At 38.7% G+C, this 21,044-nt stretch overlaps 1 protein-coding gene across 1 annotated transcript in view; it reads left to right on the top strand.

Moving 5' to 3' along the window:
• Positions 1 to 21,044, top strand: part of LAMA4 (laminin subunit alpha 4) — a 148,782-nt gene that overhangs the window by 27,185 nt on the left and 100,553 nt on the right. Inside the window, exon 3 of the mRNA XM_012506019.2 lies at positions 13,056 to 13,157. Within this exon, the coding sequence (XP_012361473.2) occupies positions 13,056 to 13,157 (102 nt within the window). The remainder of the gene's footprint in view (positions 1 to 13,055; positions 13,158 to 21,044) is intronic.

Genomic DNA, 21,044 nt, shown 5'->3' with positions numbered 1-21,044 from the left:
AACGCTTATCTATTTTGATTCTCTGAAAATATGCTCCATCAATTGAACAGGGGAAAATGTCATTTTGCTCAAGTTGTTATAAATTATGATAGGGGAATTATGATACGTGGAGTGCAAACCATCTTTCTTTAGATAGCGCAACTTCAATCCCCAGATGGATAGAATTCCATTTGTTAGCTCTTTTCAGTCTTCTACTAGCTCTTCCAGAAATATGCCTTGTAAGAAGCACTTATGTCCATGCCATTTCCTACCTATGGCCCCCAGTGAGACCATGCAAAATTTAGTTGTCACGACTAAATGAAGGCTTAGAATAGTTACAGCTAAAAAGATCTTTCCATTTCAACAAAGATCAATTATCTTGCAAGAGATGACTTCAAAGAGTTGAACTCAACTTTTTGAAATGGAAAGTTGAGTTCAGGATGTTGGAGGAGATAATGGGTATTGGTATGGTTTTGGCTGTTTCCAGAGACTTGTGCCTGAAGAAGGCTGAGGAAGATTAAGAGATCCTAAACTCTTGGCCTATTTCTAGCTCAGTCTATGAGCCACAGGGATTTCTGGTGTCATATTTAATAATTTTCTAACAAAAGCTGACTGTGCTTTTGTTTTAGGGTTTAAAACCATCCTAATTGGTAAATTAACATTTTTCAATGAGCCTTTGAAATTTGGTAAAGGCCACTTGATTATTTGAAAGAGTCCTTGATCTTGGACTGTCTGAGAAAGAAAGTGAATCAGATATCACTTCGCATATCTGCTGGACCACTGAATAGTCCCCAGATCAAGAGCCAGCTGGTCTTTCTTACCACTGCTTAAGCACCCTGAGAACGAGGGTGTGCTGGTGACTCTGCACCTGTCCATCCAGATCCAGGATCTGCCACTGCCTCAAGAGACTGATGCCCAAAGGCTACAGCACGCAAGCTCCCTTGCATTTCGGGGAAAGTAACAGGAGAAGGGAAAGTTGGGTCCATTCTGCTTCACTTCCTCTCTGCCTCAGCACTGCTGTTCAGGCAGAAGCCATGACCCCCAAGATGGCAGCTCCCGCCGGCAAGCTCCCCTCCTCCACAGTTCCAGCTTTCCCTGGCTTTGTGTAACAGGCTTTCTTTATCCCTTTGGGCCCTAGAGGGAGCAGATCTTTGCAAATTTTACTGTTTCTAGCTTTTATGGCCTCTCCATTCCTTGCTGCCTTAACCTGCCCACAATTCAGTAAACTCTAATTCTCTTCTTTTTCTTCATTTAAACTCTCTAAGGTGAATTTTGATTATTCCTGCTGGGCCTGACTACATCAGTGACAAGCTGCCTCCTGAAATCCATGGCTTTTTCCATTAACTTTTGTCTAGAGGAAACCTTCTCAAAAGCATCTACTACCATCTGCTTTAATTGACAAATTATTTTACCTTCACATAAAGGAAGAGATTATATAAAAAAATTTTAGCAAACTATAAGAACATAATCTAAATTCCATAGTTCGGCTTCATTTGAATTATTGCACAATCTTCTCCTGGTTCCCCCATTTCAACTCCAGGCCAGCTGGACAGGGCAACCTTTGGCCTGAGCTTGTGGGTTACTCTTGTCATGTTCTGCCAATCTAAGGCCACAGATGGTTAGGGCTCCCATTATTAGCTCTCTTGATCCTTAAGGAAGCAAGACTGTCTGAGTTTGGGTCATAGATCCTTTCTTAGGACAGAAAACTGGCCTGTAAACCCTCTTACTTAAATTTTAATATTGTAATTTCTCAGTCAACTGGAAAATGGGAGTATTGTGCACTATTTTGAGGATCTTTTACCTCTGCCTTAAATAGTAAGGCCCAACTAGAATAAATAAGCACCCTAAAAGTCCTTTGAGTTGCACAGGTAGCCTGGGACATGTAGCTTTACTGCTAGAATAAAATAATTACTGGAAATCAGATTTAGTAGCCACTCAAATATTATAGAAGAACCTAAAGGTTGATGTATGCTTTAACTAAGACAGATATGTGTGAAATGTGCCACATGGGATGAGGCAGCTGCTAGCTGTAAGGTGAAAAACAAAGGAAGGACAAATTAAGTAAGGAATGTTATTTTGCTTATTTTTTAACTGTGTTAATAATAATGATACATAAAGTGAATAACCAGGAAGTTGGGGAAATTATACACAAGCGTCTGAATCTATTGTCAAGACCACATTAGTCACTTCCTAGAGATGATGTTTTAAAGATCTCACCGGGTATGGACATGGAAATCCTATATCCAGACAACCTAAGTAGGATCTTTTGTTTTCCTTTCTTTTCTTTTTCTTTCTCATTTGCTCCTTTTCCTCTTTCTTTCATTCTTTCATGAGAACATGTATGTCCTCCATGGATTTTAAGAAATAACATAGTCAGGCGGGGCATGGTGACTCACCCCTGTAATTCCAGCACTTTGGGAGGCTGAGGAGGGTGGATCACGAGGTCAGAGCTTCAAGACCAGCCTGGCCAAGATGGTGAAACTCTGTCTCTACTAAAAATACAAAAATTAGCCTGGCATGGTGGCAGGTGCCTGTAATCTCAGCTACTCAGGAGGCTGAGACAGACAATTGCTTGAACCTGGAAGGTAGAGGTTGCAGTGAGCGGAGATCATGCCACTGCACTCCAGCCTGGGCAACAGAGCGAGACTCCATCTCATTATATATAAATAAATAAATAAAATAGTCGAAGCCCTGAGACTCTTTCTCAGTCTCATCCCCACTCCTTTACCCTTAACTGGCCTGATTTCTCAGATTCCTATTCCTTCCCTCATACTTTTCTTTATATATGTGTATCCCTACGCAATATATTACATTGTATTATTTTGCATGTTTTAAAATACAGTATAAACATCCTACTGTTTCTCCTTTGCAACTGACTTTTTCCTCAATATTGTATTTAAAAGATTCATTCATAGTTAGAGATATCTTCACTTGTGAAATTGGCCAAATTGCTCTCCAAAGTGTTGGCACAATTTGCCCTCACTTGCCTCATTCTTTACCAGTTCAAACCCATTTTTCTGCTAACGTATTTTCGGCATTGACTTGCTATTTGCGAATGACTACGATAGGTGATGAGGACACAAAAATGAGTAAGATGCTATCCCTGTTCTGAAGGAGCTCACAGTGATTTCAGGGAGGCAAGAGTATAAATTAAAATTTATAATGTCATGTTCTGTGTGCTCTGATGAAGTCTGTGCAAGGTGCCATGTGAGTGACTGAGTCTGAAAGTCTAGGGAAATAGTTCTCAGGTGAGATGAAGTAGGGAAAGACATCCCAGGCCTCTGTAGCATGTGTAATAGTGTATGCAAAGGCAAGGCGGGCCAGAGCATGATATTTATGAGGGTGGTGGGGTATGTGATTTAATTAGAGCAGAGGGAGCCAAGGTTGATCCTAAAGAAATAGTTTAAGGTTGGATCCTTGTATGTCATGCTAAGGAATTTTATGTATTCATATAGGTAATGAATGAAGAGCCACTGAGAGGTTTGAAGTAGAAAAGTAGTATGATAAGGGTTTTTACTTAATTCTGGTAATGAAGAATGAACTGGAAGGAAGAACTTCTGGTGTTGGAGAGAGTAGAGTGGAGGGAATTATAATCATCCGAAAAAGAAACACCAAGATCCTGAACTAAATAGTGGTATTGGGAACATAGAGGAAGAATCTCCCTGGTAGTATTTCAGAGGCAGAGCATAAACTCTATAAGGCAGCAGCCTACAAAGGGAGGCAGGAGGTAGGAACAGCCTAACCCAGGAGGACGCAAGGGCGTGCATTATGTGTAGAGAATTTAAAAACAACAATAAAACTTACTAAAACTCAGTCTGCTTTTTATTATCACCATGTGCCAGCAATTATAAACAATGTCAATGACAAAATTATCCTCCCTGAGAACTCTTTTGTTGTTTAAGGTCTAAGCAGTTGCTGTGGTTACTGTTGAGTTTTGATAATATAACAAATATGTAAACTTCAAATTAGCACATTCTTAAATTTCTTAACCTTTAGTAAACATTGTGTTCTATCCAGAAATTAATTTGGAGAACTCCTAGTCTTACAGCCCACTCCAGCACAGGTAGAGGTATCAGTTTAGAGAGTACGTTTATAACAGTTCAGAACTGTGTAAGGTCAATCTCACTTGAGACTCTAATCTCTCTGGTACTTCATATATCTGCATTTAAACCTCAGATTTATCATAAACCATAATAGCACAGTGACTCTGAAATGTAAGATAACTTGAGTGCTTACATTGTGTCATTCTATGTGCAAACCATCCTCTGATCCTTGAGGAATTCCTTCTTCTGGAAGTATTTCCAAAAATTACATTAATGCAAAATACATTAATGTAATTTAAAAGTGTTAACCCCTTACCTTTTCATGTTATATAGTCTTTATCTTTAACTGAGACGTAATATAAACATAATATAAGGAGAAAAAGAGATTTGGGTGTGGGACACACTCAACTTTAGGTGCCTATAAAACTGGAGATGGACTTGTCTAACAAGCACTTGGAAACAAGGGGGTGGCATAAAAGAGTAAGATCAGGGATATGTAGAGAGACTTAGGAATTACCAAAATATAGCTGGAGGATAAAATTGGGGGAGGGATTAACATCATCCACAAATTTCATCCATACATAAAAGTGTATAGATAGAAAAGAGTGCTAAGGAGATTACCCTGGAGAACACCAGCAATGTAGAAGCAGCAGCAGATGAACCACTTGCCTCTGCCCCTTCCCCTGTCCCCTGCCAAAAAAAAATTAAATTAAAAAAAAAAAAATGAGAAAGAAACGTAGGCAGGGGAAAAGCCAGAAGAAAGAGTTGTCCTGGAAATCAGGAGAAGAGAGAACTTCAAGGAGGGAAGAAATTTCAACAATGTTTGCTTTTTTTTTTTTGAAACAGCCTTGCTCTGTTGCCCATGCTGGAGTGCAATGGCACAATCTCGGCTCACTGCAACCTCTGCCTCCTGGGTTCAAGTGATAACCCTGCCTCAGCCTCCCAAGTAGCTGGGATTACAGGCACACACCACCACAACTGGCTAATTTTTATATTTTTAATAGATATGGAGTTTCACCATGTTGGCCAGGCTGGTCTCAAACTCCTGACCTCAAGTGATCTACCTGCCTCGGCCTCCCAAAGTGCTGGGATCACAGGCGTGAGCCACCACACCCAGCCATCAACAATGTTAGGTACTGGAATTCCATCTTTGTGAGGGCAATTTCAGTGTGCAGTAGAAGCAGAGCCAGATGATGGATGGAGGCATGGATCAGCATAGCATGAAGGAAGCAGAGCCAGTGCGATTAAGTTCTCACTCAAGATCTGCTGGACAAGAAGGAGGAGATAAAGGGGAGGCAGAGTTGAGGGAGGATATTCTTGGATCTGAGCCCAGGTAAAGATGTCAAGGCTCATCCAACACAGGATGCAGCACCTAAGTGTTCTCTTTGCCTCCCCTCATCCCTGTGGATGTGAAAGTGCATGGTATGTGAGAGGAAGGCCAGATGATGGGGCCAGGTGTGATGGCCAGAGATGCGTGGATCCCAGAGCACAGATAGAGGGCTTCTCTTTCCTACAGTGAAAAGAGTACTGCTTCTGAGATGGGCAGAAGACACAAGGATGAGTCAAGACAAAGGGGAATTTAGAAAAAAAAGACAGTATGAGATTTCCCACCCAATAGCCTCTGTGTTTTCATTGAAAGAAGCAGGATTAGCTGCTGAGAGTAAGAGGGTACAATAGAAGTTTGGGATACATTTACTTTTTCCTATTAATTCACAATAGCATTTCTTCAGTGATGCAAAAACCTGTGAGGAAGAGCAAAAGGAAGGAAAGGCATGTCCTGCCAGTCACTTTCACTTTGTGCCTTGCATCTTGAGAAATCTAGGGTGAGGATAGCACTGAAATACCCACAGGACCTCAAGACAGAAGCAGGTTCATCTACCAGCAATGGACACTGATGAAACACCCCAACTGCCTTCCCTGAGTACACTGAAGAGAAGCTGTTGTCATTTATAGACAGTTCATCCTCCAAACTTCTTATAAAAAGAAAAGTAATTTAGGCAGACTTTTGCAAGACTATAGGCCATTAAACTGGATCATCCATAAAAAGCACTTAGCTCTGTGCTTGGTGTCTGTCAGTAAATTATTAGCTGTGATTTATAAAAACCAGATGAAGATGACAGAGATGTCTTTCACCTCACAGCATTGATTCCTTCTAAGTAGCTAAGGAGTCAAATCAAAATCCCCTAAATGCCTGTAATTCTGAAGTCATTTCTGTCTACTCATTTTTATTGCTAACCCTTGTGTGCCGCATCTCTTCCTTTCTTGGAAATGTGTCCAAGGCATTCGCCCCAGTAAATTAAATAAAACTGAGTCAGTTTTCAGATGCAAAAAAAAAAAAAATCTGGCAGCCTCAGAGGCTATGTTGTGTAACCATAGCTTGGAAGGCGAGGAGTGAAAAGAACAAGCCAGTTACAGGAGGCGATGTGAGATGAACCCAGAGCAGAAAGCCAGATGTTAGCAGGAGATTTATTTCTAGAAAAACCAAAGGAAAAAAGGCACCACTGAAGCCTCGTTATGTTATATAAGCAGCAATCTCTACTATAAACAAGTGACTTGACAATTACTTTAAATAATTTTCAAGAAGCAAATTAAAGAAATGTTCATTAGTATTAATAAGTAGAATCATCCTCAAACCCAGCATTTCTAAAAGAAAACCTGTATGGCTGTAGGGGCTGTGGATTTTCTTAGTTGATTGTTTTAATTAGGCAAATAAAGAGGGCTATTTATTAGCAAGCGTAGCAAGTACTTCAACACACGCCAAGGCTGTTGGTATCTACAGTCCAAATAGTTGATGAACAGGGTTCAGGGACAGTTATTTGAGAGCTGTGAGTGAAGCACTGGTTTCCACCCATGAAGCCCATGAAGAGTGCTGAGGAGTAGTCACAGAAATGTGATGTAAACATGTGATAACCCTGTCTCCACTCTTTACAAAATTAAAGGACTTGGCTTAAGAGTGGTTAGGATGGCTCTGTGCTCCTTGGAATTCCTCAGGCTCTAAGTCACAGTCTCTATTTTATTGATGATTACATTGAGAGCTGGAGTGTTTTGTAAGCTGGGCAAGGCATGGCAGACACAGGGCCTAAGCAGTAAGCACAAAGGTAACTCTCTAGGCCAAGAAGGGGAAACCAGCACCATAGTCGGTGTTTGGTTTTTGGCCTAGCCTTATTATGCCATCCTAAGAAAAAATGCCTTTGAACTGCATAAACCTCTGAAGAATGTTGAAACCACTTTCCTAATTGAGTTATGGTGAAATCGCTGTCAAAATCTAAAAATTAACTTTGCCTATTAAAATGTGGGGAATTTCAATTATGCAACAAGAGCTTAGAGATACCCAAGGGAGGATGTGTGAGTAATTGTCTTCAGATTCAAGTAAAATCAATCAAAAATCCAACTTCTTGGTAACTGCAACACATAATCCATTTAACTCATTTTGGCACTTTATAGGTTTGCATACTAAAAATCGGGACATGTTAAGCCCTATCTGAAAAACATGGAGCCAAAAGTTAGCAAAAGCTTAAATTCAGAACTGCTTGCCATTTCAGATATTTCATATTTTATTTTTACTGACACAGAAAAAAATGGCTTGTGAAATACCTATTCATTTAATTTATTCATATGTTCTCAGAAGTCATTCCTCCTTAGCAAAGGGTGGAATATTTTGGAAATTTTTGAATAGATTAAATCATGTTTTTCCCCACTAGAAAATCCTTGAATACTATCTGATTCTTAAGTCTGCCCAAGTTTTAGGCAGACGGAAGTCAGCATTGTGCAGAAACCACAGACTCTTAAGTAAGGGCACACAGCTTTAGCTTCTAACTGAGCATAACATTCTATCTTAAGCTGACTTTTATTATTTATTAAAACAAAACATGGAACTCACTATAACTAAACTAGAACTAAAAATCATTGTTGTCTGGAAACAAGAGAAAAGTGGATTCATTAAATACATACAAAAACCTAAGCAGAACGATAATGTAATGTGGGCCATTAAATTTGAAGAAGACTAATTTGGGATGGTAGCAATGATTCTGGACACCAGTGAATGAATTTAGAGGGATTTTGGGTTTGTTTTTGTTTTTATGCTTTCTATTTGGAGCCTCAATAAACTGAAGCAAAAGTTGTTGAATCAAATTCTAAGTCTAATTCAGAAAGGAAGATGAGTTGAGTCAATATATGTCATATGTTCGTAGATCTTTGGTTGGAAACACAATGCAAATAACTGTTCCAATCAGCTCCTACGAGAATAGACACTAGGGCTGTAGAGTGTGTTCTTTCTGATGGAATCTTGTTATAATTAATTCTTCATCATTTGCTGGAGCTGGAGACTTGGGTCTGATCCTCTTTGAGACTCAGAAACCTCAGAATTTATCTCATACTCTCAGATGACAACTTCAAGCTCTTCCTAAATCCCATCAATTTTTGCCATTGTTGGTTTGTTTAAATGGGTAATTAGGGACCTTAGATCCCTAGAAGATCTATTTGAGTATGTAAGTGATTTAGTAAATCAGGCTTCTCAACAAAAATTCTGAAGTTCTCAGAGATTCTGTATCTATGCAAAAGTAGTGGTTTGTGGGCAATTAATTAGCTCCTCTGTGATAGTGTTTGGAAAACAGTGAGATTTTTGTGAAAATTTTTTAACTAAAATTTTATGACTTAGATTGGTATCCACTTTATTTAATAACTCCAAATGACTTAAACATTTGCCATAGCCAAAGTATGCATACTGGACTATCCTTCAAAAGAAAGTGATTTAAATATTTTTAGAAAATTTTTAAATGTTATATCCAATGACAATATTGTTGGTATGACTCTAGTGCTCTCAAAGGGCTCTTCAAATGAAGACAAAAATAATCAGACACTCATAAAAGGTCATTCACTTTGTCCACTTTGTTAAACAATCTTAATTCATTATGACTATATCTTATGAAATAAATAATATTATGATCATATGGTAAACCTCTGGAAATGATTCCTTCTGCAATGATAACAACATGTCCTGTTATCCCAGTTCCTTTAAATGTAATTGGCACATGTAGATACACCACACTCATTTCCTCATAAAGTTACATCTAGTTCTTATTTCTATAAATGTAAAATTAGGCAAGTACACATACAATGATTTTACTCCAAGCCAGACCTCATACTAAATATAACAAAGTAAGCAAATGGGAATTTTCATTCTTATTTTTCGAAGGCAGAAGTAAATGGTATTGATTAATTCAGTCTTAATGGTAGAGCAGGAGGCAAGCTGTGATAATAAGAGTCTCTTAATAATGAAGAGCTGTAAAAGATCTACAAATGACTTAGTGGAAGGTAATTGGTCAAAGAGACAATTTGGCTAAAATAAATATTTTTAAATGTAATATCCCATTCAATGGTTTTCATATATTAATAACTATGTGTTTTTAAGTATTGTGTCTATTAGCAAAGATTTTTTTCCGAGATTTAAAGGAGGCATTTTACATTTTTTATCCATTTCAGCCTGCGTTGAAATGTTAATAGCAGCAAAAATTTGGAAATAACCTAAATGTCCAACAAGAAAGGTTTGGTTCAATATATTAATGGCACACAAGATGGTTAAGAGCTAAAACTTGGCGGAAAAATGAAGGATCTAAATCCTGGGTCCACCATTTCTTATCTGTATTAGCCGGCTTCAGTAATACATCCCTGTAAGTCACAAAGTCCTCACCAGTGAAACAAAGACAAGGGAATCTACCTCGTAGGGCTACTGTGGTGTCAAGTGAGGGAATTGTGCAACATAATTGACACAGTGACTTAAACATGGTAGATATTCATGTTCAATTAAATAAACTTTATGTATGTATTTATTTATGAGGGGCAGCAAGTTATAGCAAAGAAAGTACAAGATTTGGATCAGTCTGAACTCTTGGAGTTGTGTGACACTGATGGCCACTATATTATAATTATCATCATCATTATCCTTGTTATTACTATCAACTTTTAAAAAGGCCATGGCACCCCAGAAGGTACAGATCCTCTGAATGCTAAGATTGTGTTTTTACAGTTGTCTAGTATAGGACAGGCTTCTCATGTGGAAAAGAGGATTCAGTGTGGTATCAAAAAATTGATTGGAAGGCTTCATCTCTTACTCTCTCATACATAGACATACACAAACACCATCTTTGTTTAGTAAACTGTGGAGACGCTTCCAAAAGAAAATAGACACTAATTTGTGGAGAACCCATTCAGCTCTCACAGGCCTCTAAATAGCACAGGTGTTAGAATTACTAAGGATAACGATTACATTAACCAGGAGCAAAACTAAAAATATATTGTTCTGCTTTCATACTTGGAAATATCTGCCTTTTGATATTACGAAAAAGCCAATTTTGCCAGGTCCTTTGAAATTTCGAAGAAAGATTCAGTAAAAATAAATAACAGGACTCACTGGAGCTCACAAATAACAGGACTCACTGGAAATGAAATATTTCCACCTAAAGGAAACAATCTTAAACAGCTCATCCTTCAGTACACTCAAACTTCTCTTGAACCACTTAACAACTCCATTCCAGGGAGTCCTCCAAAGTTCCACAACACCAGACCCAAGCTGCCCAGGACATGTGCTCTAGCAGGGCATGCCCAGGGCCCCCAGATAGATGATTGAAAAATATAATTCTTTCAGGTGGACAAGACCCAGCAGGAACGTAGTGTGCCAGGTTTCCCTGCCAGCCCTCCTCGCCCTCTTGGCGGGGGGCCAAATGACTCAACACAGCCCTGTTCCTACCTCCCTTTTCTTCCCATCTCCCACATTATAAGAGATCAGAGCCAAGTTATCCTTCACGCAAGGTCATAATCTCAGATTGGGGAGTGGTAAGTGGATAATGACAGGCTCTCACAGTGAACTCTCCTCCTGAACTTGGCACATCACAAAGATTTCATCTTGCATACCGTCCATTCTAGGCACTGGCTGCTGGACTGTTGACAAAGAGTTGAGATGAAATCCAGCCTTAGCAGAGAGCAGTGGACGGATTATCAGTATATTCTGTGGGCTCCCAATAGTATATATGTCTCCAGTTTGCTGTCCTTGTCCAAACCACCAAAATCACCAAGTGTTCATTGAGCAATTAATATATACAAGGCATTGTGAGAGATGCTTCCAAACCTGGTCAAATATCAGAGTCTCTGGGGAGCTTTTTAAAAATGCAGATCCTTCTCAATTTTTCTGTAAATCTGAAGTTATTCTAAAACACAAAAGTTATTTTTTAAAACGCAGATCTTTTGGTTTCACTGAATCAGAAGCTCCCCAGAAGACTGGTCACTTAGAGAGCTCAGAAACCACCATTTAAGAGGCTACTAAGATAACTAATATTAAGACCCTCACTACTCTTATAAAGAAAACCCTGCAGCAATGCAAAACTGCAACACATTCATGGGTCATCAGATCAATTTTATGGGTCATGACCAGGATATACTTTTAAATACAATAGAGAAGTTTTAGGTACATTATTACTTTGTGAATCTTTTCTCTGAGACACATATATATGGAATCTATATCTATCTCCATATCTACACCAATACAGATATAGATACCAATCTGTGTACTGCATCACAATGAAAACATGAATGTTTTACTTTGCGGCAAAGACTAAAAATGTGAAATTAAATGGTCTAAATTAAATGCTTCCTACTGCAATCTTAGTGCCTTTACCTCTCTTGTTTTCTAGTTGAAACTAACAAGCTTAACATCAACCACAACTCTCCATTAAAAAATTATAAATTGATCTTCTCTTAGCCTTATTTCTCTAACTCGAAAATGTGGAATTTCCTTGCCTTTTTTTCATAGACAAATGTTGTTATTCTTTATTAAACTTCCTCCAAATGGGGTTTATTAAACTTTAGTTTTAAAGTGTGAACTGATGTGTTTTTTTTTAAATACTATGAATGGTGTTTAGTGACTCTTTCTTTACAGGGTAAAAAGCAAGAGGAAATAGGTTTGCATAGCAATCAGAGGGATTTCAGCCAGATGTAATGAAAATTTCCTGGTCGCCAGGGAAGTGCAAACTACAATGGGTCAATGGGGGTGTATGATGTGAAATCTTGGATTCTGTAAGTCTGTGGAAACAAAGCAGATTCTTATCTGTCTGGAATTCTTTAGACATAAACTTGTCTGATGGGCGGGGAACGGATTTCCAGGCCCATAATGCCATTTCTGCCCTTTATCACTGAGACATTCCAAAGAAATATCAAATGCATATCCACAGCCTAATCGCATAAACCAGGAACAATCTCATAATGTGTCTAAAATGGCACACAAATGACATCTGGGGAGGGCAGCTGATGATTGTGCAGGTCAATTGGTGCATGACAGGATAGTTTAACATCCCCAAAAGCCACTTAGCACCTCTCAATCTCATGAGCTCATCACTAGGACAAGGGAAAGTCATGTGTTCCTCGCAGCATTATGAAGACAAATGAAATACATATATGAACAGCACTCACACAGGACTTGTCAGGTGTAAGAACTCATTAACTTCCTTATCCCTCCCTTTAACATGTTAGCATCTGAAGAAACAGATGCTTTTAAGAGCTGAAGTTCACGAAAGACTCAGTTGCTATCCTATAGCTAAGTTGCTATCCTACAGCTAATGATTTCTGAAACAAGAAGTCTTTATTTATAGGGAGCGTGACCTCACCCTGACTAATACTTAATTGTGGTCTTGTTTTGTTTTGCTTATACTGGAAGAAAACATTAGCATTTTTTTCTCCCTTTCTGTTACATAATACCTTCTTATTCTTTCTTGCAATGATAAGACAGTGTTAAAGGCATTTCTGTTCTCCTGAAAAGTGAAAGAAGAGGGAAAAAGTTATGTAACAAAGATTATATATACATCATCTATCACTGAATGGTAGTATAAATAGTTTATTTTAGTATGTTTTGTATATATCATTTAGTATATTCATTTTAGAAATGTTTAGATTGTTTAATAGTCACCTTCTCTGATTTCTTCTCAGAAAATATTGACCAAAATCAATCCTTTCAATAATCAAAACGGTTTGGTGTGTCTGTTGCAGAAATGCAATGCTGGATTCTTTCGCACCCTGTCAGGAGAATGTGTACCCTGCGACTGTAATGGCAATTCCAACGAGTGTTTGGACGGCTCAGGATTCTGTGTGGTAAGTTGAGGCCCCTATAACACTTCACATACTTCACTGGGCATTTGCATCTTGGGTGCACATAAAATATTCTTCGGATGTTTGAGCTACATAGGAGCAAACTGCTAATCAAGTGCTTTTGTTCACCCTTCAACTTTTCTGTGAAACACCTCATATAAACTACTTCTGATTTTAAGGGTCCACCAAGGCATATGCATGAGTGTGCACGTGCACCCGGAGGCTCCTGCCCCACCACCCTCAGCAGCTGGTTGCCTGCTGTAGACCAATGGTGGTGGGACTGAAAATAATACACAGAGGAGGAACCCATACATCCAAATTCCTCTGTAATCATATAATTTGCCATATGTTTGGCTTCATTCCACATAAACCAGGAGAATGAAACAGTTGTTGCCTAGCCTATTTTAGAACCTAAAATAACCAGGTCTATAGATCAAAATTAGTTTTCAAAAAAGAAATTTAAGTTTAAACCCAATAGCTGATGAAAATGAAAGCTTTACCCTTGTGGTCTTTGCAAGTCCGTGTTTAAGCCCCCAGGAGACTATTTTTTTCCTTAACTGAAATGAATTCTCCAATAGACTGTTCTTCATTGAAGCATGATAGAGCCTAGTGCGGAAGATTGAGAAGTCTTCCAGCAGAAAAGTACTTGCTACATATTTCCCATTTTTAATGAATGGACTGAAAACTTAAGTGAAAATGGGTGTTGAAATATTTACCAGAAGTGGCTTCAGTGGAAGTCATAGAGGGCATTTATAAGAACTTGTGCTCAAATAGCATGTTTTCCTTCGTGAGCTGTATGATACAGCAGAAAAATTCTTCAAGTTCCTATCTGGCAAAAAAGAGGCTTTCCAAAACTACAAGAGTATTTTTGCATAAACTATAAGAATACTTATTTAAATGCACTCAACATTTGCATAATTGTCCCTATTAGATAATTTTTATTTTAAATGGCCTCTAAGGTGTGTACATGAAAGTGATATTTTATTCACACCTTAAGATGCAAATGTGAATGTTTTTATTAATCTTTAACCCTAGAAGTTGCCATTTTTCTAGGGACAGAGAATTAAGTGACAAAATACTAATGTTGCTATCTCTTTGTAGTGTTTATTTAGTGCTGATATTTGTTTTCCCTTCCCCCATCTTCTTAAATAAGCATTACAACCAGGATGTCCTCTGTCGCAGTGTAGGCATCTGCAGCTGCCAAAGTCTACCCCTTTCTAATGCTTCCATCTCCGGTTTCCTGTTATTTTAATCCCAGTAACATTTGGGGGGGAAAAATCCCATGGATACACTTGAACTAATAACATACATCTCTGATAATTTGACCAATTAAAGATTGTTTGTTATCTGATTTATTAAAATATAAAGCAGTGGAGACTGTCAAGCACATCAGCTGCTGTTAGGCAGTCAATATTATGAAAGACTGAGATAAATTAAAGAGGGAAGAAGTCCCTCCTGCTAGTGTCTATTGAAAGAAATGACTAAGCCACTCTTTTTACAATGACATTGTCAGAATGGGAGCAATCATGGCTTTATCTCTGACCTAGTGGTGAGAGGAACAAACATCATGTGATTCCCTCCAAGGTCCTGTGACATAACAGGTTCTGATAAATGTTTAGGGATGGGCTAGCGTATACACATTTACATGCGCACTCAGTGAAGCTGCCAACATTCCTGCAATTACTTTGTTTCAACGCAGAAAATGAATACAAAAAGAAATAGCCATTTTATTCATCTTAATGATGGTTTCTCCACCTCATCCTGTCCAGAGAAAAATATCTTTTTTCCCTCATTAATGTAATATATGTTCCGTGTAAGAAAACAGACAAACAATATAGATACATTAGTATAATTGCCCTGTTAAACAGATTATTTTAATTATAAATGGCTTGAAGTACAAAGTAAAAATCACCCACATTCCTATCCCCCAGAGCTACACATATAGATATATTCTTATAAATTTAATTTAGAAAGAAAAAAGATATAGTGGCTAAGCATGGTGGCTCACACCTGTATCCCAGCACTTTGGGAGGCCAAAGCAGGAGGATCACTTGAGTTTAGGGGTTCAAGACCAGCCTCGGCAACATAATGAGATCCCATCTGTACAATAAACAAACAAAAGAAAAAAGATATATTTATATTTAATTAAATGTAAGTGAAGGAGCAGAAAATGCTTGCACATGAATATCAAAAGAATTTTTTATTTCACTTAGTTTCAAATATGTTAAGTCTGTGGTGTCACACTGGAATCAAACTCATGTTTTTCCGTTTCCTTTGGTGCTGCTATCTCAGACTACCGATGGAGAAGTCCCAGGTTTTTCAGCTTCTGCCCTATTGTTCATTCTCAGCTCTCAGGGAGCCAGAGAAGCCAGGGCTCCAACATGAACACTTCTTGTAGCTCACTGTCATGAGCAGTGTTTCAGTCAGTTCTTGCAGGTTGCCTGACTTACCTCATTTCTCTCATTTCCTGCAAGCAACCAAAAATAAAAGGCCTTCTTTTATTTCATTTTGTCTTATTTTGCTTTTATCTTGAAGGCATATAAGACCTCTGTATCTGCCTTGTCCACCTTCAACTGCTTTTAATTCTTCCTCAATTCCAATGTCCAATGTCAATTTGAACTTAAAATTTACAGACTGATTTTAACTAAGCTGTTGGTAAAGCTGAACTAAGCCATTCGGCCACAAAATATAGAGGAGACAAAATTATGCTACCATTTTACACATATCAAGCAAGCAAAGAGATTTTTTTTTACTAGTGGAACACTAATCTTTCAAATATAGAATAGTGGCTAAACGAAAATAAAACAGCTTAGAAATCTACTATGTTTTGAGTGTCTTTCCAATGGGCCACTTTGCATCTTATGAGAACTGGAACACATTGGACAGGATTCTCAGCTGAGTCAGCTCGGTGGGGCCCCAAAGACAGGCAACTCTGGTGGATATGGCTGGCTCTCTAGGAAGGTTCTAGAAGGAGGCACAAGCTAAGAATCGAGGGGAAAAAACAAGTGGAAGCAGGTAGGTGGCTGGTGGCAGAAATGCCTTGTCACAGATAATCCATATTTCATCCCAGCCCTAGAGGCTTAAGTACATAGAACCCAGAAGGAGCTCTAACTAAGGTTAGTTACCATCTAAAGAATGGGTGCTTTGTCATTAGGAGAAAGCCAGGAGCCCAATGACCAGAACTAGAATGGGACAAACCTGACCTGAAGTTCACCATAGGCACAGGGCTCCTCATTTTCCTTTTGATTAAGAATTAATTTGTCCATTAATTTAATTCACCCAAATGAACTTCCAACCTACCCTAGGCACAATGAGAAGGGATGCAATCCAATATATTGAAGGCTAATTGGTTCTTATTAGTCTCAGAGCTTAATTAAAACCCTATTCAGGAAAACAAAGATATTACATCTCAGTTTCTGCAGACACTAGCATTTTCATGATTTTTGAACTCTATTTTATTACTGTGTAAGGCAGAAATCAACCATATAAATCCCTGTAAGACTAAGGATGTGTGATCAATAAACCAGCATATTCATTAGGTGTCGAAGAACAGGAAGAAACTGATTATAGAGACTTCTTGTTCCTGTTTTTCTTGCAACTGTAAATTGGTATGTAGATCAAGTGCATAATCCCTTCATGAAAACTTTGACAATTTTTCCGTCTGTTGCAAACCTGGAAAAACTTGAAATTTTGGAAAGCATCATCAGTTTGGTTCCATGATAACTGAAGTTCTGAAACAAAGTCAGAAAGTTTCATGTCCAAAGAATTCTAAGGTTGGACAGCTCAGTGGAGTCCCCTGTTGCTGTGTGCCCATCAACATAAGAATATGACAGAAACTGGCTGGGCACGATGGCTCAAGCCTATAATCCCAGCACTTTGGGAGGCCGAGGTGGGAGGATCACCTGAGGTCAGGTGTTCAAGACCATCCTGGCCAACAGGGCGAAACCCCATCTCTACTAAAAATACAAAAATTAACCAGGCATTGTGGCGGGCACCTGTAATCCCAGCTACTTGGGAAGCTGAGGCAAGAGAATCACTTGAACCCAGGAGGTAGAGGTTGCTGTAAGCCAAGATTGCACCACCGCATTCTAGCCTGGGCAACAGAGCAAGACTCTGCTTTAAAAAAAAATGACAGAAACTGAATGCAAGTAATGAGTTATGTATACATTGTTCATCCTTTTTCTCCCAACCTGAACTTGGTCCTCCCCGTATACTCCCCACATGAGTTGGTGACAGCATTACTCTGCTGGTCCTCCATGATCCATCGACCTCCTTTTTTACCTCCAAATTCTCCATTGACCTCCTTTTTTACCTCCCCAACCATCAATTTCACATCATATCCTACCAATTCAAACTAGGAGAGAGCTCTCAACTATCCCTTCCCACTGCCTTAATTCACAGCCACAACCTCCCTGACCACTAACACAGCTTCCCAACAACTCATCATCCATCCCCTGCTCCAGACTCTCCTTCCTCTACTCTGTCTCCCACACAGCAATGAAGATGTCTTTCAAAAACACAACCCAATCAAGGCATCCCTCTTTCCAAAATCCTCCAGGAGTTTCACCTGCAGCCACACTGAGCACACTGCCACCTAAACATACTTTGTTCTTTCACTCTCTTGTGCCTGAACTTGTTCCCCTGTTTTCTACCTGAGATTTCTTGAAGGATAACTTCAAGGCTTAGTTCAAATGTCACCACCTCCATTAAGCCTTCTCCAACTTTCTCAGGAAGAGCTAAAAGCTGCCTTTCCCTCATCTTTGTCCCATAGCAGGTTTGTACTTTCTGCATACCTCAGACATAGCCTTCACACACTGTATTATTCTTTGTTGACCTGTCTGTTTTCTTCACAAGTCTGTGAGTTACTCAAAGGCAGGATCCAGGTCTTCTTCATTTTAATAACAGATACAGCTCATTGTCTATTGTATCTGCTTAATTTAGGTTTGTTAAGTGAATGAATGAAAAGGTTACTAAAATAACAAGCTACCCTAAATGCAAAAATCTTTAATTTTGTAATTTATGAGATACTTGGGTCACTTCTTTATGGCAGTAAGATGTACTGTCTTATGCTAGAAACTCAGGGTCAGGCCCAACCCTGTATGTAACTAGCAAACAGTGCTGCCAATATAAGGTACTTTTATTTAGACCTTTGCTTGTCAGAGTGTGATCCAGACCAGCTGCATTGATGATATTTGGGAGCTTGTTAGAAATGCAGACCCTCAGGATGCAGACATCCTGACTCATAATCTGCATTTTCACCAGATCTCCAGGGGATTCACGTGCACACTGAAATTGGATAAGTATTGATCTACACAGAGAGCAGTTCTCAAACCTTATGATCTCATAAACCTTTACACTGTTAAGGATTATTAAAGATACCAGAGAGCTTTTTTTTATGTGGACTATATCTACCAATATTTACTGCATTTGAAATTTAAACTGAAAAATGTTATAATCCTTATAAATTCATTTGAAAATAGCAATAATATACCAATTGCATGTTAAGACATATGTTTTTATCAAACATAAACATATTTTACAAGTTGAAAATATGTTTAATGTCTGGCTTAATAGAAGAAGATGGATTCTGCCATCTGCTTCTGCATCAATCTGTGTGATATCTTGTGTTGTGTAGCCTCTAGACAATTTCACCTTACACATATGAGAAAATGAGAATGCAAAATATGAGAAAAATCTTAGTATTATTTAGAAACAGTTTTGACCTCCTTGGTCATAATTTGAGATCCATGGATCTAGTCTTGCATAAAGCATGCTGACAAACACAGGAAGGCTAACCAGATTCTTTTGAGCCTTCTTCCTACATTATTCTGGTCCAGTGACGAAGTACATGAGAGATATCATTTCTCACATTGGGGAAACACAGTTGGTGTCCAAATGGCATTCCCAACACTTATCTGCAATCAATTATCTAGATATAGCTTTCTTAACCACTGGCTAAAAGTTCAGAATGCTAATTTCATTTTTAAGTGGAGTCAGTTTTATTTAAAAATAAACTTTTCCTCCTGTATTAATCTATTCTCACACTGCTATAAATTCATACCTAACTGCTGTGTCTATGGAGTGGCCATTCTTCATTGCTATACTTTGCCAATAAACTTGCTTTCACTTCACTCTTTGGATTAAAAAAACAAAAGACATACCTGAGACTGGGTAATTTATAAAGAAAAGAGGCATAATTGGCTCACTCTTCTGTGGGCTGTACAGGCTTCTGTTTCTGAGGAGGCCTCAGGAAACTTACAATCACGATGGAAGACAAAGCAGAAGCAGGCACATCTTCACATGGCCTGCAGTGGGAGTAGGGGGAGAGAGAGAGAGAGAGAGAGAGCACAAAGCGGGAGGTGCTACACACTTTCAAACAACCAGATCTCATGAGAACTCTATTACAAGACAGCACTAGGGGAATCACGCTAAACCATTAGAAACCACCTCCATGATCAAATCACCTCCCACTAGGCCCCACCTCCAACACTGGGGATTACAATTCAACATGAGATTTGGGTGGAGACCCACAGCCAAACAATATCACCTCAAAACAACATACTTTTTTTATTGTTGTCATTTTTGTTTTCTGTTTTTTAAATGCCAGAACACTGAAGGTAAAACAGAAGACAATTTGCAATCTCAAAGTAAAAAATTATCAGAGCTAGAAGAAACTTGAAAGGCCATCTTGTCTAAATCGTCACTTTGCAGATAAGGGAATAGAAAACCAGGAAGGTCAAGAGACTCGTTCAAAGTTGACCAGCTAGAAAGTGGAAGAGCTAGGGACCTTTTCTACCTGCCTCCAGCACTCTCTCTGCCAATCTCCCAGAATGTGCATTGAAGCCTTTTAGGGAATTTCATAATAAACCTTTTGAAAGAAGGCAGATGAGGAAAGTTCATACTTGCATTCTGAGCATTTAGAGGGCAAAAGAAATTTGGTGGCTTTGCTTTTGAGGGTCATTGCTTCCCATGGCTGCCATGGCAGAATTAAAGCCCTGACAAGGAATCTAAAGCATCTATCAAGCCATAAGGGGACAGAATTGGGAATTAGCTCATTTTTGCAGCCCAGTAGTTCCTTTGGGCACAAAGAACGGACTAACATCTTACAATGGGCCTGTTTTCTTCTGCAGAGAGGGGCTTCATCCGTCCAACAAGAACTCAGACAAATTTAACCCCAGCCTACAAGCAGCCCTGCTAGATTGTTTATGGCATAGTTTCATGGTAGTTGGGTAAGGCTCATTGGTTTTTCCTGGGGTGAGAGATTGCCACAACTTTGTATTAGCTTTGGGTTCATGTTAATTTCCTTTTTTGCTCCAGACACAAATTCATTAATTCACCCTTTTCCCTTTTCCTTCATTTTTCCCCAATAAATATTTCTGAAGGCTGACTTAGCACAAGACACAGTATTAAGAACTGTAAGGGAAATATGTTAACATCCTGTTGTCTGTGTATCATACTTTATTTTTCAGAGTTTCTCATTGATCTGTCAGGCAATCTGAACTAGCCCCTAAATTCTATTCTGCAGACATAATTTTAATCAGTACTAAAGATTACTCATACCTAATGGCTGATCAAATGCCTGAAGAACATTCAACCGGGATAGCTAGTTGCCCTTATTAAGATTCTTCCCCTTTGACTAATGTATTAATATTATATTTCAATTGAAGCTCAAAGTGTTAGTAACACTGATGCCTTCTAATGCATTCATTTTACTACTGTTTGTTAAGCCTTTTCTTCAGCAATACTGGAGAAGCAGTATAATATGGAAACTAACAAGTTCACTTCTGGAGCCAGATTTCCTGAATTTGAATCTAACTTTTGACACCTACTATCTGTGTGACCTTGGGCAATTTACTTAATCTCTCTGCGCCTCCATCTCTTCAGATGTAA

The sequence above is a fragment of the Nomascus leucogenys genome, chromosome 3 (assembly GCF_006542625.1).
Source record: "Nomascus leucogenys isolate Asia chromosome 3, Asia_NLE_v1, whole genome shotgun sequence".
NCBI lineage: Eukaryota > Metazoa > Chordata > Mammalia > Primates > Hylobatidae > Nomascus > Nomascus leucogenys.
The sequence above is the reverse complement of the archived record's forward strand: the minus strand, read 5'-3'. Positions and strand labels throughout refer to the sequence as shown.